This window comes from Columba livia, chromosome 1 (genome assembly GCF_036013475.1).
Source record: "Columba livia isolate bColLiv1 breed racing homer chromosome 1, bColLiv1.pat.W.v2, whole genome shotgun sequence".
NCBI lineage: Eukaryota > Metazoa > Chordata > Aves > Columbiformes > Columbidae > Columba > Columba livia.
This window is the reverse complement of record NC_088602.1, coordinates 212,201,277-212,217,855: the sequence shown is the minus strand read 5'-3', so window position 1 is coordinate 212,217,855 and position 16,579 is coordinate 212,201,277. Positions and strand designations below refer to the sequence as shown.

The following is a 16,579-nucleotide window of genomic DNA, read 5'->3' as shown; positions in this document are numbered from 1 at the left end:
CTTGTCCACCGTCATCCTCAGGTCCTTCCCTGCAGAGCTGCTTTCCAGGGGCAGAAATTTGCGATTCCCCTTGTTCAGTTTCGTGAGGCTCCGGTGGCCCATTTCCGCAGCCCGTCCTGGTCCCGGGGGGGGCAGCGTAGCCGTTGTGTGCTGTGCGCCCCTCCTCCCCGCCCCGCGTCGGCTCCGCGCTGCCGGCGCGTCCCGCAGCCCCCGCGTGGCCGTGTGCGACCGGTGTGTGACCGGTGTGTGACCCTGCCGCGCTCAGCGCTGTGCCCGTGTTCTCCCTGGGCTTCTTTTTGCTGTTTGTATAGTTGCAGAGTTACTTTTCGTTCCACTTCTCATCTCTTGCCGTATTCAGCCCGCCTGCTGATGTACTTTAAAAACGAGTTCAGAAGATGCGAGTCTCCGAGGCTTGAGTTCAGGTTGTTAAAGTTCGTGCCTGTGCAGGTAGGTGCAGTCAGTCCTCAGTTCCTCTGCATTTTGGGGACAGCGGTGGGCCAAGCCCAGCGAGGCATATGAGCTTGAGTTTAGTGTGGGCTTAATGTAGCCGGCCTGGATAGAAGGCAGGGAATCGTTTCTCAACATAGTCTGTGTACACGTGCTTGAAGTGGTGACGTTTTAGCATGCGGATATGTGCTGGGCCCCATACCTGTTGCTGGTTGCAATGGTGTCTGCGGGTGCCTAGGTTCTGCTTTTTCCACATTTGTAATGCCACTTCTAATAAATCATCTGTTGGTTCTGTCAGCCCTAAGTCATGTTTTCTTGTGTGACCTCATGTGACATCTCAGCCGCATGTTGCTCATTTGTGACTTGAAGAGGCTGTGCCCAAATGCTCAACGGGAAGATCGGACCCCTCCTCTTCGAATGCTGGGTGGCAGTTTTTAGCACTGCCAAGACAGCAGGCTCTGTTCCTCGCTGCGGCGTCGTGGGGCTGGTGCTTTACAAAACTAGAAATACTTGATCCTTATAGTGAACCGGTATTCCAGGTGTTTAAACGAGTCTCTGGTTTTACCAGCTCGGTGAACAGTTGACACTTCCGGGTCCTGCTACGGAAATTTCTTGTGTCAGGCTACATTATTCTGGAATTCCACGCCTCGGTCTCGCCGGCCGGCTGAGCGGTAAGCAGAGCGCTGCCGCATTTTTCGCTGGCTGGTGCATTGGTGCATTGGCGGGCAGCGCTGGCGTTGTGGCAGCGGCTCCAGCAGTGCCCCAGGCCTGGCGCCCTCCTCCTGTCTGTTTGCTTCAGTCGCTGCTTCTGCAGGGCTTTGTCCTGCAGGTGGCTGAGGGCAGGCGTACGCCACGCAGCGGGGCGGTCGGAACAGGAGAAAGCCAGTCTCCAAACAGGGAAGACTTTTAACTTCTTATGCTTGTTGCAGATGACTGACTGTAATAATCCCAGGAGGTAGTGTGTAGGATGAAGAATGGCCTTGTTTCTTTACTGTTGGGTAGGTTATTTTTCTCTTTTTCTTCTTCACCAAGAGTCTTGTTCATGCAGCCTGTCAGGAGCGCCAGGATGAGGAACGGCGTGACGTACCCGTGTGTGACTGCGCTGCCCTGGAAACCCCTCCACCGCTGACTTAGCAGACCCGTGAGCTGCTCGGTGCATGGAAGAGGTTGGTCTTCTCACCGCATTCTCTGCTATGGATATTCTAATGTGCTTTGTGACGTTTTTCTGCTTCTGCAAAATGAGGTGGTTAGAAGGTGTGACTGCTACGGAAAAATAGTGCATTACTGTCCTCTCTATCACCAGTATTTCGAGCTAAGAGCAAGGATTTGCTTACTAAGAGAAGGGAGGCCTGGAGGGAGTGGATCCTTGTGGCCAGCTCTAGAAACCTGCTTCTAGCTAAACAGATGCTCCTTGTCGTATTAAAAGATTCCGTTTGATGGAGATAATTATTGATCTTATGGCTAATGGGAGTTTTCCTAGTTTCAGCTTGCAGTGTTGTAGTTCTTTTACATTTGTACAAATTATTTTGCCATTTAAGGGCATGGACTTACCCTTGTGACAGATCTGCAACTTTTCTGTTAAGAAATATGTCAAGTGTCACGTGTGACCTTTCTTCATAGAAGGTTAGAAAGGTTTAGGTCTTAAGGGACATTGGGAGTTCATTTGGTCGAACTTCTTAGCGCAGCTGATGTCAAAGTTATGTCAGGTTGCTATGAGCCTGTTCCAGTATTTTTTGTCATTTTACCTGTGCTTTCTTTTCCTCTGATTGAACTTCCTTATGCTGCCACTTGTGTGCAGTGCCTCGTGTCCCTCTGCTGTGTGCGCTGAGGTGCTTGGTTCTGTCCCTAGCTGCCTAACCGGCGACTGGAGGCAAGACGGCGATGGCATCCCCTCCTTACCCGCAGTTCTCAAGGCTGGACAAGTCCGGCGTTTTTAGCGTCTCCCGGTGTCTCGTCATTCAGCACCCGATGGTCCTGGGGGCTCTCGGCAGTGCTTGCTTTAGTTCGTTGTCATTTTTGTGTATCAGGAGGCCTGAAAGTGGGCGCTGTACCCCACGTGTGGTCTGTCAGTGCTGAACGGGGAGGACAGCGGCTGCCGCCAGGCTCCTGCTGCGGTGTCGCTGTCGCCGGCAGGACCCTGTGCTGGCGGAGGCCGCGCCGAGCTCGTCCCTCGGTTGCTGTCGGCAGCACGGTTGTACAGCCCCGCGGTCCCCAGCCTGTGCTGCGGCACGGGTTTGCTCCGGCCGCGGTGTCAGGCTCTGTATCTGTCTTTTCTGAACCTCGTGATGTTTCTGTCCATCTGCTTCTCTGGCTCGTTGGGGTCCCTCTGGTTGGCAGCTCTGTACTTCGGTTATCAGCTGCTCATTAGAATTTGGTGGATTTATTGAGGCGGATTGCATCCCATTGTCTGGGTTAATGGTGGAGAATTTAATCTGCCACTCTCCTTCAAAATGGCAAACGATGTACTGCTGGCTGGAACTGCTTCACCTCCACTTGCTGGAGCAGTTTGGCTCCTGAATTTCAAGGAAAGAAAAGAATGTATGGCCTGTCCAGACCGACCCTCCGCGTCGAGGTCCCGTCCTGTCACATGCGTGGCATGCAGAGGTCTCATCATCTCTCTAATGTGACGCACTTGCATCTGTTTAGCAGACATCAGGACTGAGTTCACCATTCCCACTACTTGTTAACAGAAAGCTTATTTTATGTGTTTACAGGCCATGTTTGGTGTAAAGAAGTGACTTCATTTAAGAATCACTTACTCTTCTATTGGTTAAACTGAACAGATCGTTGTTCTGTAATGTAATTGTTAAGAAAGATGAGGAATAAACTATGATAGTGACTTGAAATCTGCTATAAAGTGTACTCTCTGGTCATATATGTAGAGCAGTGAGGGCATCTGTATGTGTCTTATCAGCACACGCTCGGCTTCTGTGTTCACAGAGTCCGGCTGCTTTTGTTAACGAGATCATTCCTTTATTCCCAAGGTTTTACTTTGGCTTTTCTCTCTGGGCAGAGCAGACGCGTTCCCTGTGAGCCTGGTCGTCTGCCTGTTCCTCTTGGCCGTTTTACCTCTCTAACTGTATGCTTTGTTTTGTTTTAGGCTGAAGATGCTAAGCCGTTTGTCAGGTTTAGCAAGTACTGTTATGCAAGAGCTGTCAGGTGACGACAGAGATGATGGAGATCCAGTTCGGGAATCCTTTACTGCAGTAAGTGTGGTGTTGTCTCAGGCTGGGGAGTGTGGATCATTGGACTGCAGTGAGAACTGTTTCCTGCTGGGCACAGCTGTCGTTTCACTTTGCTTCTGCTTTCCTTACCTCTTAAGTCAGCACTTTTGTGGGACAGACCATAATCCTTAGTTTCCACATCTCAAGGTGATCCTAGGAAGCAAACCGGAGTTAGGGTGAAGAAAGACTATTCTGTGTAGCAGAAAGGGGAGCCCTGCATGCCCGGTGACAGCGGGAGGCTTGATCTGTACGTTGCCCGTTGGTACCTGGATCCGCGGGCAGTGTGTGGGTGGTGGAGTCTCTCCAGTGCCGCGCATGGCAGATCTGCTGCTGCTGTTTCTGTGTCTTGGCTCATGGGCATCCTGAGCTTTCCTCCTGGTTTCACCTAATTTTGTATAGTTTGACAGGCTACGTGAAATGCTTGCAAGCAGCAGAGTGCGGCCTTTAGGACTGGAGCTGCAGATGCTGTGCTGCAGTGCATTTAGACGTTTCCTCCAGACCCATCGACTCGCTGTTGCAGGTCCAGGCTGCAGAGCCACAAGCACAGAGCGTGGCGGAGGCGCCTGAGGAGCTGCTGGAGCGCCTCGCCCAGACAGAACAGCTCGTTGCCCAGCTGAAGGATTTGATCCGAGAAAAGGATGCCCTGCTCCAGCAAAAAGAAACTGTACTCAAGGTATCATTTCTGTCCCTGGGGACCTGGGAGCAAGACCGATGTGCTGCTTCAGCTTTCTGAGCAAGCCAGTCTCTGGTTGCTTGTGAATGTTTGAGACACCTGCACTGCTAAATGCATCAATTCCAGAGAACTGTTGGAATCCAAAGAATGGACCCTAACCCAAGAGATGTAGGGTAGCTTCGGTTCACTTTGTGTAGGAATAATTCCTTCTAGATTAGATAAGTTACATCCAAGCTGTGTAGCGTTTTGTGTTGGAGCTCGTCGAGGCCCTTGCGGATTCATGGTGGCTCGAAGAATTACTAATCTGTTTTGTGTGAGGCTTTTCTTTCCCTGCTTCAGAGTGTTTGAGACAAGGAGCAGTCCTGTGATTTTTATGGCACAGAACCGAAGGTATATATTGCGTACCCTGGGGCACGATGTGAGAGAAAGTGCAGTTCCCTGAGATAGTGTTGAGGGACGGCATATAGCAGAGGAAATCAAACTGATTTGCACTAACTGCTGGAGGTCCCTTGAGGAGGAAGGACTAGAGCCGCCTGTTTGGCTATGTATAATTCTTCAGAGCAAATCTGTTTCCTGTGCATGCTTTAACTAGCGCTGTTACTGGGGAGGCGGGTTTGGACAGGGAACAGCAGGCTGGCAAGTAATGTAACTTTTCCGAGCGATGCTTTCAGGGCGGCAGCGCTGGAATTGTAAACGCAGTTGGTTTGTGTCCTTCTTTTGCAGGAAGAGCGAGAGGCTGCGGACGCGAAGCTGATGAAGCTGAAACTTCAGGCCAAAGCCAAAGTGGCCTCTCTAAACAAACGCATTGAGGAGCTGACAGAGAAAGGATCAGCGCTGCCCGCACAAACCTTGTCCGAAGAGCAGGTATGTCCCACGGCTGGGAGAACGGCTTCCTCAGAGCTGTTGGCCTCTGCTGATAACGTGGTGCCACCCTGCACGCTCAGTCCCGCTGCGCTAGCGGGGCCTGTCTCTTGTTACCAGGACACGCGGTTCCAGCAGGGCCGTCCCTGCTGCAGGACGCTGGTCTGTGCAGCTGCCCCGCACTGCGGGTGCCCCTGGAGCGCGCGGCCTGTTCTCAGAGTACAGGCCGGTTTCGTTTTGCATAACTTCAGTCATCTCTTCTAGCAAAGTTCTTTCCTGCAGAAATTACACATCCATCTGAGCTGTAAGTTTCACGTGTTATCTGTTGTATTAGTACAACGAAGGAGAGGGAAGGTTGGCTGAAATGTAAGAACAAGGAAGTAAGGAGGTCATTAAAATTGAAAGGCACTAACTTCAATGTAAAAAAAGATGTAACTTTTTTTTCTAGCCACATAGCTTCCTGTGCCACCACAGAGTTTTATGGTTAACAAGCCATAGTTGTGTAAAGCTAGGTGAAAAATGAGGATACAGCGTCCTGTACCAAGCCTTAAAGAAGCTATTAACTGCTCGCCAAAAACTCCCACCGGAGCTGGTAACTCTTGAAAACTTAAAACTGTTCTGCTGGCCATGTAGTTTTCTTTAAAAGGTTTGTGGTATTAGGCAGGGGAAATGTGATAGGAGTCCGGACAGGTTGCAGGACATCAGATGATGCTCATTGAACCGGAAAAGATACGGGTTGTTTGAAACAGTGGAAAAGAAGATTAGAAGATGATAGGAAACAGCAACGGGTGAGTGTGAGACCTGTCAGGTGAGAGGTGACTGCTGATGGAGTCGAGATTGGCTCCGTCACTTGTGCTCACTGGTTTTGGTTGGTGGCATCACCAAGTGATAGAAGTAGGCTACTATAATTCAATACAATGTTGAGTCTTTCTCACTGCAGAACAGCATTTGGTTTTCATACAGGAAGAACTGGATGATGTTGAGGATTGACACAATATGAAAACAGAGCAAAGCTGAACGAGCGCGGGCTCAGGCGCCCACGGGTTCGCGGCGCGGTGCGAGGCCTTGGCCGGGCCCCGCGCTGCAGCGGGCAGGGCGTCCCCGCTCCTCGCTGCCCAGTCGCGCGTAGCGTGCGCGGACCTGGCGCTGCTACGTGACTGTGCAGGCTGGTTGCTTTGAACTAGTGAGCGTTCTTGCTTCAAAATTCAAATGTGTCTGTTGAAGGCAAAACGGGGGAAGGCTTATCAGTTAATCGGTGTGATGTAGATTTTAAAAGAGGCCTACTCCTTTTTATGTAAGGCAAACAGTTCTCCTTCCAGCTATTGTACTAAGAGTGGCAAGGCCTCGCACGGAGTGGTGTTGTGTTCTGTTCACCTGGCATTAGGCAGTGAATTCTGAGAGCAGCAGCAGGTTTTCCGCCCTCCCCTGGCGTTAGCAGCTGCTTTTACCGGCCGCTCGGGACAGCCCGGCTGTTGGGCCTCGGGCAGAGGGGAAGCGCCGCAGGTTTCCGCAGTGGTGTGAAGGAGCTGCGCTCCGGGGAAGCGGGAGGACTGCTGGACTGCGAGGGCAGCCCTGACGGGTGAAGCGATTGGTGTACATTAGCCATTAAGAAGAGTGGCCTTCTAATGAGAGGAGTGAGGTCGCGGTGCAGCCTGCGGTGGAAATGGCAGGGAGCAGAGCGTTTCTGGTTCGGGGTTGGGATGCCGTTCAGGAGCAGTGCCTGCCGTACAGCTGGTCTTCGGGAGACAGGGCGTGCGGGCGTTGTGTGCCGGCGTGTCCGAGGAGATACAGCCCTGCACTTGTCCTGTGGGGCATGGCAGAGTTCGAACTTCATGGTCTCAGACAGAGGATTTTGGTGCCTCGGGGTGGAGGAGAACGGATGACTTTTTGCATGTTTCATTTGCTTATTTCTAAGAGGTTCATCACCATAAATGTCTTCAGAGATTTCCATTGGCATTTTCTGTGATCTCGAATGTTCGATGTCTGCCCCTTTGTCATGTGGAGAATGTTCTTGTATTGCTAATTTAAAATGTTTCATTTCTGCTTTTAGAGAAATCTGTGAAATTTAAAAGCCTCACAAATCAAGGTGCTCATATTGTTGATTATGCATTATATTTTATTTAATAACATAATTTACCTTAGTTTATATTGTAAGCATTCACGGATAGTTAGCTGGCCTAAGTGCTTTGAAACTTCCCAATTAAAGACATCTTGTGCGTATCTACACGGAAATAGGGAAAATAGCTACTTAACACAGGACTTCACTTAAATAAACAAAATGTAAAGTGAAGACATTTTTTAAAGGCAGTAGAAATAAGCATCTGGTTACGAGTCAGGAGTGCAGTAGCATTCTGTTTTGTTTGTTTTTAATTGATACTGATCAGTTTACTTCTGTTTCTTCCCACTTCTTTCCTCTTGCAGTGCCGGGATAACCAGCAAAAGAGAGGCGAGAGGCATGGAGAGGAAGCCGAAGCACTGAGAGCGCAGCTCAGGGCGCGAGAGGAGGCTGCTCGGGACCTGCAGGAGCAGCTGGCTCTGGCTGAAGTCAGCCTCAAAGATGCTGAAATCAAGTATGCCACACAGGTACAGAAACGTTTTTCTGTTCATCAGTCTGTGTGTGCCCGTTTCCCAGCCCCCACTTACACCAGCACGATAGAATAGAATGGTTCAGCTGGAGGGACCTGCAGGGATCATCTGTTCCACCTGCCTGACGTCTTCAGGGCTGACCCATGGTTACAGTGTGTTATTAAGGGCATTGCCCAAATTCCTCTTGAACACCGAGAGGCTTGGGGCATTGACCACCTTCCTAGGAATCCTGTGCCAGTGTGTGACCACACTCTTGGTAAAGAAATTATTCCTAATGTCAAGTTTGACTCTCTCCTGACGCAGCTTTGAACTATTCCCTGCGCCTTGTCACTGGATAGCTTGAGAGACAGTTGTTCCTGAGAACATGGCTGAGTCCTGCAGCCTGACAGAGGGTGCCCAAGCTCTGTGACCCCGAGTCCAGCGTAGCATGGCTGAGCATGTGTGTGTTCCCAGCGGGTGCACAGCTACAGCTCCTGTGGGCGGGCGTGGGTGTCCGGCCACCTCGATAACGCAGACAGAGGCGCCCAGCACTCGCATGCACACAAACGGGGCTGGAGGCCTGGAGCACCTCTCGTGTGCGGATGGGCCGGGAGAGCTGGGGCTGTGCAGCCTGGAGAACAGAAGCTGCAGGGAGACCTGAGAGCCGCCTCCAGCACCTGAATGGGGCCTATAGGAAAGCTGGAGAGGGACGTTTTACAAGGGCAGGGAGTGACAGGATGAGGGGCAATGGCTTTAAAGGGAAAGAGGGCGATTCGGCTCTGGGCTAAGGAAGAAGTTGCTCCCCTGGGGGCGGTCAGCCCTGGCCCAGGCTGCCCAGCGCAGCTGTGGGTGCCCCGTCCCTGCAGTGCTCAGCGCCGGGCTGGACGGGCTCTGAGCAGCCGGGGCTGCTGGAAGGTGTCCCTGCCCGTGTGGGGGTGCGACCGGATGAGCTGTGGGGTCCCTTCCAACCCAGACCAGCCTGCGATTGTCTAAAACAGCACTAATGGCCTCACCCTGTTCCCCTCTAGAGCAGCTCTGATGACAGAATAGTTAGAATATGTACAGATGTGCATTGTGGGTCTCACAGCAGCTGTGATCAGACACTCCATCACCCCAGTAACTGGCCTGTGGATCCAAGTCTCTCCAGTTGCTGGTCTGTGGACACACGAAGCCCCAGGGCCCACAGCTCCACTCCAGCTACTGGTACAGTCCCATCACTTACATGTGTGCGCAGAGCTGGCCAGGACTCCCCGGTCCCTCCAATGCCCTGCTTTTAGAAAAATGAGCGTGTTAGTGAATGTGCACACACCCCTGCCCCTCCACACAGCCGACCAGGGCTCCCCTGCTCCATTTGGTGGCCAGCCCCCTGTGGTCTTATCCTTAGACACAGACACATGCATACCTGCACCCCTCTGGTCGGTGACCTCCCTGTGTCCTCGCTGTTAGACGTACAGGACACATGGACGCAGCTGGCCAGGGCTGCGCTGGCGTCTCCACAGCCCGCTCGCTTGGGATTCGTGCGCACGGAGCACGCCTCGTCGCCAGAGAGCCCCAGGACCCGCGGTCTCTGGCAGCTGGTCAGAGCTCCCCTGGCCCCACAAGTAGCCAAGTCTGCCTGTGGTCTTACCCTTGGGCTCTGTCCCCTCTCTGTCCTGGCTTCCAGGCTACTTCACCTGCTTGCCAGCTAGTCCAGCTTGGTACGGGCTAGTGATCATACCGTCACTTGCACACTTGCGCTTGTTCAGGTTCCTGGCACCGTGCAGACACAGACCCTCTGACCTGCGGCCCCACTGCAGCTGCCAGCGCTTCGGTTCGCTTGCCCTTGTCTCTCCGGCTGTTGGCACTGTGGACACGCAGGCCCTTCTGCCGCGGTCCCATTCCAGTTACTAGCGCTTAGACGCACCGAACATGCAGATGCACACTGAACAGACACCCTCTCCCACAATGGAAGAGTTAGAAATGGTGTTTAGAAAGAAGACAGGACGGACTGCTGATTTGGGTTTGGCCAGACAAGCATCTTGAGCAGCCACTGTTTACACAACTGACCTTTTTTAATTCCCTTACCCTGTATTTTTAGTTTTTGTTCCCTCCCAAATCAGCTCGTTCCATCCATTTCCCTGCCTTTGGTTCTTCCTCTAAACATTCCATAAGTCTTTTGCAACCCCGCAATGCTCCTGACCGGCATCGCACGCTGTGTCCTGCGCCCCTCGGCAGTAACCGCCCCTGGTGCAACGGTGCCCCGCAGTGAAGTGATGGTATGGGGTTTCACACCTGGCAGGCGGGACGACGGCTCTGAGCAGGCGGGAACAGCCCCGGGGGCCTGGACAGCGGGTCCCGTCCTCCAGCTTGGAATTTGGGTTCTTCCCTGCCCGCCATTGCCGTTCTGCGACGGGCTTTGGAATGGCTGGAACTGTTCCCTCCGCTCCCAGACCGCCATTGCCTGCCCGCATTCCATCCTGGATGTGCGGAGGAGCTTTTTACCCTGTAATGTGACAGCTATTACGGTACATTTTATTTATTTATGGAAAGATTTTTGTTAATACCCTGAAATGCTGGTTTAGCTTTTGATCTGTGAGTTGGGCTACATCCTGTATAAATAAAAACCCAGAAGTTTCATCAACTTGTGATTATATAGTAACCATGTCTTTTCTCTTTCTGCATATTTGCAGATTAAATTCTGTGGGGATCTGAAATATTATCAGTTAATATGTACATATTAGTAGGATAAAGATATGATTTGACCAAGGTGACGTATAAGATTATCAAGCTGAAGACCTCATACACATAATATGGTGATGCGTGTTGAAAGCAAGCGTGTCTGTCGAGCTTGTAACCTCCCTGCTTGTTTGTCATTTCCTTTTGCGGCGCGTGTTTCCAGCTGAGCTCCCTGCAGGAGGCGGTTCGGGAGAAGGAAGCTCTCCTGGAAGAGCAGGTTCACCAGCACCAAGCTGAATTACTCAAGATAGTGGCTCAGTCAGATCTGGAAGCAGAGATGCAGCAGGTATAGTTGATATAATAACGCTATTATGGAGGAGAAAGACAAAGAAGTTGTACCAGTCTGAAAACACCTTGAGAGAGCAGTTGTCATCGAAGTAACTCGGAAGGGGTGAGGAGAGAGATGATTTGATTCTTAGGGATTTTTTGGGACGCGAGTTTGGGCTTTGAGAGTCCTGGCTTCAGTCTGCTGATTTGGTGTCAGTTCAAAAGAAAAAAACAGTTAAAGTGAAGTATTAAATTACTGTGCTCCAGTTCCCTATTTGTGAAACAATGGTGAGCTCTTCCTGCTGCACCAGGGTCCAGAACAAGTGTCAACAAAAGTGAAGTTATTCAGGCTATCAGACTAACTGTGTTATGGAAGCGGGGTGTGTGGGTGGAACCGGGAGATCTCGGCTCCTGACGTGCGCCTCCGGGTCCTGGCGAAGCACTGTCTGTCCCACAGAACCTGCGGGCGCTGCAGCGACAGCTGGAGGAGCAGGAGGCAGCTCTGCTGGGGCGCGCTCAGGCGGTGGAGCTGCTGCAGCAGCAGTTACGTGCTGCTGAACAGCAAAACCAGGTACCGTTTTGTGCTTTGCTTATTGCCTCACTCTTGTGCCAGTGGTGGATAGGACCTTTTTCAGTAGCTCGGAAGATACCAGATCAGCTTATTTCCGGCACAGGTTTCCAGCATGAAATGAGCGGGGGCTCCCTCAGGCCGGGTTCTGGAGCTGCAGGTCTGTCTGCAGAGCTTAGGGCAGGTCCAGCCAAACAACAGGGGCAGGGACGCTGCAGCTGCCATCTCGAGCGACCCAGAGGGACAATATCTGTCCATGCTCCACCCCGACTGATGCATTCAAAGCCATCAAGTACATGTTTTACCCACGGCAAAAGGGACTAACACAGTGCTGCTGTAGCTACGCCGTTTGTGGGTGCAGTATCCAGGCCAGATTGGAGCACAGACAGATGTTCTTTGGTATGTTTTGCTGAGAGCTTGCTAATATGGTGAGACAGCTTCTGGAGTGGTGTTATTTCCTCTTGTCTGCTACTTAGATATTTGAGAATTATTTAATGGCAATTTTAAAATATAATTGGGGTACTTTGCTTTGGCAATGTATTGCACAAGTTGAGGGAGAAGTTAATTTCCATACTCTCTCGCAGATGCTCCTGGATCAGTGCCAGAAGATGGAGGTAGACCTGGTCTCCCTGAGGGATGTGCTAGAATCCGAGAGACGAGAGTCTCGGGGCCGCAGAGAGGAGCTGGAGCTGGAGCTGGCCGAGAGGAAGATGTCCTCGCATCGCTTGCAGGAGGAGCTGCAGTGTCTCCTGGGACAGCTGGAAGAGGCAAGAGGAGCACAAGCTGCATTAGAGGTGAAGTGTAAAGACCTGGAGCAGCAACAAAGGCTGGAGGTGGAAGAGAAGAACCTGCAGATCAGTTGTCTGAAGGCGGCCGAGCAAGAGCTGCAGTCCAGGCATGCTGTCCTCGTAGCTGAAAACCAGCAGCTGAAGCAGGATGTTGATCGGCTGTTGGTGTTGTCTGCTGAAAACAGTGCTGCGGTACAGAAACTACAGGGTGAGCAAGCGCTGTGCTCTGGTGAGGCAGGTTCTCGGGGGCCTAAGGATCATTGGGTTGCCTTCTGTTTGGCTTTGTTTTTATAATAGCTCGTAGCAGTCTTAATGTAACAATTCCTAATTGCGTAGGAACACAAGAGTGGTTGTACTGTACCAAACTGGAGGTGTCCCTGGTGTGATCCCACCTTTCCTTTGGCCGTGACCGAGAGGAGCAGCATGAGCAGGGTGCTGTGGGGTGCTGTCCCAGCCCATAACCTTCCGAGGCTCTTGGATTTATTGAGCCAGAGGCATTTTTTAATTAGTTTTATAACTTGCTGGATTTTTTCCATCGACTTATGTAAGTTCTTATTAGGTGTGCCGTATTCTTTACTCTGAATTTCTACTGAAATTGAAATAACCAGGAAAAGCAAACGGTACCGTTTTCTCTGCAGGCTTGTATTGAAGCCAATAACATTGATCTTGTCTCAAGCTCTTATTGCAAATTGATTTTCTTCCAGCTCTTTCATGGCCCAAAACTGAAGCAGTGACTGAGAGATAAGGAATCTCATATATTATTGTGCATATGTCTAAACTGGGTATATTTCAGCAAAAAAGGCAAGAACACACCTTAACTCCCCTTTTCCCCTCCATTAGATGAACTTGTACAGAAATCTGAAGAATCTGCGTGCTGTCAGACGGAGCTGAAGTCCCATTCAGTAGTGCGGGTCTCTGAGCTGGAGAAGCAGGTATGATCTTTTCATGAGTCTCCTGAAATGTTTGCATATGTTGGGGAACTGAATCTGAATTCCTTTTCTGTGAGTTATTGCTTGAGAAAGGCTCTTATGGGCTCTCAGCTGATGAGCAGGCGTTATGGTTGTGGAAGCCTGGAAAGAAACAGGAGTCAGTTTGAGTAATGTAAAAGTTGCCAATTGATTTGTTAAAAGGTTACGTGAAAGATCAAAGACTACTGTATATGTATAAACTGTACTGAAATTTATCTTTCTCCCCGCTGTCCTATGTTTAAACAGGATGAAACAGCTTCACGGGAAAAAATAATAGATCAGGAAGATCAGAGCGGGACTTCGCTCCTACCCACGGAAAACTTGGAGAGACAGAAGATTGAAGGTAACCTGATTGTCTTACCTATTTTTGATTTCTTGCCTGTTTTTAGATAATGAACTCGTCTGCGGCTACTGGTTCGTTATGCTTTTGTTGTCAAGATCTTCAAAAATACTATGTAATTCTTTCCAGTGGCTAAGGTAGGTTTTAATTCTAAAGGGAAAATGAACTATTTGAATCTAAGACAGTGAAAAGACTGATAGAAACCAATGAGTAAATCATCTGGAATGATTAAAAGATGGGGCTGTGCGTGGCAGGCCTGCCTTCGTGGTGTTGGCTGTGGTACGGAGCGATGGCTGGTGTTTGGCCATGAGGCAGAGTGGGTAGACCCTGTTTATTGTATGGTTTGTGTGCGCGCACGGTCTATCGCGATAGTCTTGCTTCAGTCCCTGGAAGAGTTAGGGAGTGGATCCCCCGGGGGCAATCGCAGGTCAGATGAAGCAGTGACTGGGAACAGCCAGCACGGGTGCAATGGGCCCGTCGTGCTCGACAAGCCTGAGCGCCTCCCGAGACAAGTAACGTGCTGGGTCCGTGTGCAGCGAGTGGCGGGTGTTGGTGACCCGGGTTTCAGTACGGCGTCCCACAGCCTCCTCCTGGGGACGCCGGTGCACCGCGGTCCAGACCAGCGGTCCTGTGTCGTGGGCAGCTGGCGGACAGGCCGTACCCAGAGGGTGGCGGGAAATGGCCGCTTTTCACACTGGCAGCCTGTCACAAGTGGGTGCCCCGGGGGTGATATTGGGCCCAACACTGTTTAACATCTTCATCAGTGACCTGAATGGCGGAATCAAGTGTACTTTGATGCAGTTTGCTGATGACACCAAGCGGAGTGGGGAAGTGGACACTTCAGAAGGGAGAACCACCCTGCGGAAACACCCGAAAGGCTGGGAGCGGTCTAACAAGAACCTTCTGAAGTTCGGCAAGGGCAGGTGTAGGGTCTTCCACCTGGGAGAACATACTCCATGGGTGCAGTGCACACAAACGGGGCTGGAGGCCTGGAGCACCTCTCGTGTGCGGATGGGCCGGGAGAGCTGGCGCTGTGCAGCCTGGAGAACAGAAGCTGCAGGGAGACCTGAGAGGTGTCCCTGCCCGTGTGGGGGTGCGACCGGATGAGCTGTGAGGTCCCTTCCAACCCAGACCAGCCTGTGATTCTACACTGAACAGGATCAGGTCCAGTATTGACCCTGGGGCGCTGCCAAGTGCAGCTGCAGTTGGTGGTGCTGGTCACCAGGCTCTTGGCCGAGTGTTCAGCCGGTTGTCAACCCACCCCACTGACTGTTCATCCGGCCCGTACATCAACAGCTTGTCTGCGAGGCCTTTACAGGAGACACTGCTGAAGGCCTTGCTGATATCCACTGCCCTTATCTACCAACCCAGTCGTTTCATCATATACAGTGACATACCTATGACAAATGGTGTTTATATGTCAGTTCACAGAAATGCGAGTGTATAAACATCCCGAGTCAAAGAGCAGCTGAGTTCTTGTACCCGTCTTGACTTGGACTGTGGCCCTTGAGTATTTTATTCTTCTCTAATTTTAACATTTTCTCACTTCAGTTTTATCCAAATGAGATTTGAAAATTTTGCTACGATAGTTCTTTCTTACCCTTCCTTTATAAAAATGTTTCTTAAAGCTTGAAAGTCTATCAGTTGTCCTTTAATTTTAGTCTGTATAACAGCAGTTGTTCTGTTCTAAAAGATGCTTAAAACATGTTGTTTTGGTGCTTTGCCTCAAAAAAAAGCCCCAACATGCAGTATCCAATGACAGTGTTACACATCTCCACTACGTGTTGCTGACAGCCCTGTGCCCTGCTCTCTAAAGCTCCTGGAAGGATATATCCTCACTCTAAATCAGAGTTTTAATTTTAGAGGAATTGTTTGTGTTTGACTGTTTCAGAAACACCGCACTTAGAACGTGTTCTCCAGGCGCCGCAGGACGCTCCGGTGGTCACGGAACGTGTTCTCCAGGCGCCGCAGCAGGACGCTCCGGTGGTCACGGAACGTGTTCTCCAGCAGCAGCAGGACGCTCCGGTGGTCACGGAACGTGTTCTCCAGGCGCCGCAGCAGGACGCTCCGGTGGTCACGGAACGTGTTCTCCAGGCGCCGCAGCAGGACGCTCCGGTGGTCACGGAACGTGTTCTCCAGGCACCGCAGCAGGACGCTCCGGTGGTCACGGAACGTGTTCTCCAGGAACCGCAGCAGGACGCTCCGGTGGTCACGGAACGTGTTCTCCAGGAACCGCAGCAGGACGCTCCGGTGGTCACGGAACGTGTTCTCCAGCAGCAGCAGGACGCTCCGGTGGTCACGGAACGTGTGAAGCAGGTAACGATTAAGCAGCTGAAACAAGGTAAAACTAAAACAGGTCAAGGGCTGGCTTTGAAACAGCTAAGCTGTTATGGCCTTTTTTAACAATCCTCTTTGGAAGGTTATTATTAACAGGATTAATGATGAAAGACGGAAATAGCTTTCAAATGCTGCTTGTACTGTGTTCTTATCAGACCGTGTTTCTCTTTAGCTGTGCGGAATTCTTGTGTCCTTGGTCCAACCGATCCACATTCATGCTCTTTTCTGCCTCTTTTGAGTTAGTTCTTCAGCAAAGCCGTAGGGTAAGCTGAGGCAAGTCTCAGGAAACACAAAGTGTCAGCTGTCATGGGGTGCCTGTCGCACCACGCCTGTCCGTTCCCACCGCCCCGACGGGGATCACACATGCGGGAGGAAGCTGGGCTCTCCGTGTTAGGTGGACACAAGCAGACTGTCCTGTGCTCTCCCACTGGGAGCAGCCGCAGGTACCATTGCAGTCAGTGTATGGGTGAGAATAGGGCAGGGTTAGACACCTGCTGCTTTGCCTATGGATATCTGTGCTAAGAATTTGTTGTGGAATTGTTTGTTGGCTTAGGGCAAGGCTGGGGCTCTTTCCAGACTGCTCCCTCTGTTCCAGCCTGCCAGCAGATGTAGACGATGCTGTGTTTCATCTAATACATTCCTCCTCAACAGAGAGACTTCATAGTATATGAATTACTATGAAGTATTAGGGCAAAAGTTGACATTTGGGACTCACGTTGGAACTGGAGAAGGCAGTTTGAGCCAGTTCATCCTGCTTGACTTCAGACTCCTACATTCCACCTGCCTGTAGTCAAGGAGTATGCTGGAAGATCAATGGACGGACACA

The 16,579-nt window shown here is 51.2% G+C and overlaps 1 protein-coding gene across 3 annotated transcripts in view; it reads left to right on the top strand.

The window, feature by feature from the left end:
• Window positions 1–16,579, top strand: part of GOLGB1 (golgin B1) — a 42,038-nt gene that overhangs the window by 1,892 nt on the left and 23,567 nt on the right. Inside the window, exons 2-13 of one of the 3 annotated variants that reach the window (XM_065049505.1) lie at window positions 1,496–1,613; window positions 3,548–3,653; window positions 4,192–4,344; window positions 5,068–5,208; window positions 7,627–7,788; window positions 10,649–10,771; window positions 11,210–11,323; window positions 11,905–12,316; window positions 12,949–13,040; window positions 13,323–13,419; window positions 15,308–15,336; window positions 15,379–15,732. In XM_065049505.1, the coding sequence (XP_064905577.1) occupies window positions 3,555–3,653; window positions 4,192–4,344; window positions 5,068–5,208; window positions 7,627–7,788; window positions 10,649–10,771; window positions 11,210–11,323; window positions 11,905–12,316; window positions 12,949–13,040; window positions 13,323–13,419; window positions 15,308–15,336; window positions 15,379–15,732 (1,776 nt within the window). In that variant the 5' untranslated portion in view covers window positions 1,496–1,613; window positions 3,548–3,554. Of the gene's footprint in view, window positions 1–1,495; window positions 1,614–3,547; window positions 3,654–4,191; window positions 4,345–5,067; window positions 5,209–7,626; window positions 7,789–10,648; window positions 10,772–11,209; window positions 11,324–11,904; window positions 12,317–12,948; window positions 13,041–13,322; window positions 13,420–15,307; window positions 15,733–16,579 lie in introns of all 3 variants that reach the window. The other 2 variants (XM_065049502.1, XM_065049504.1) reach the window with 2 other exon arrangements.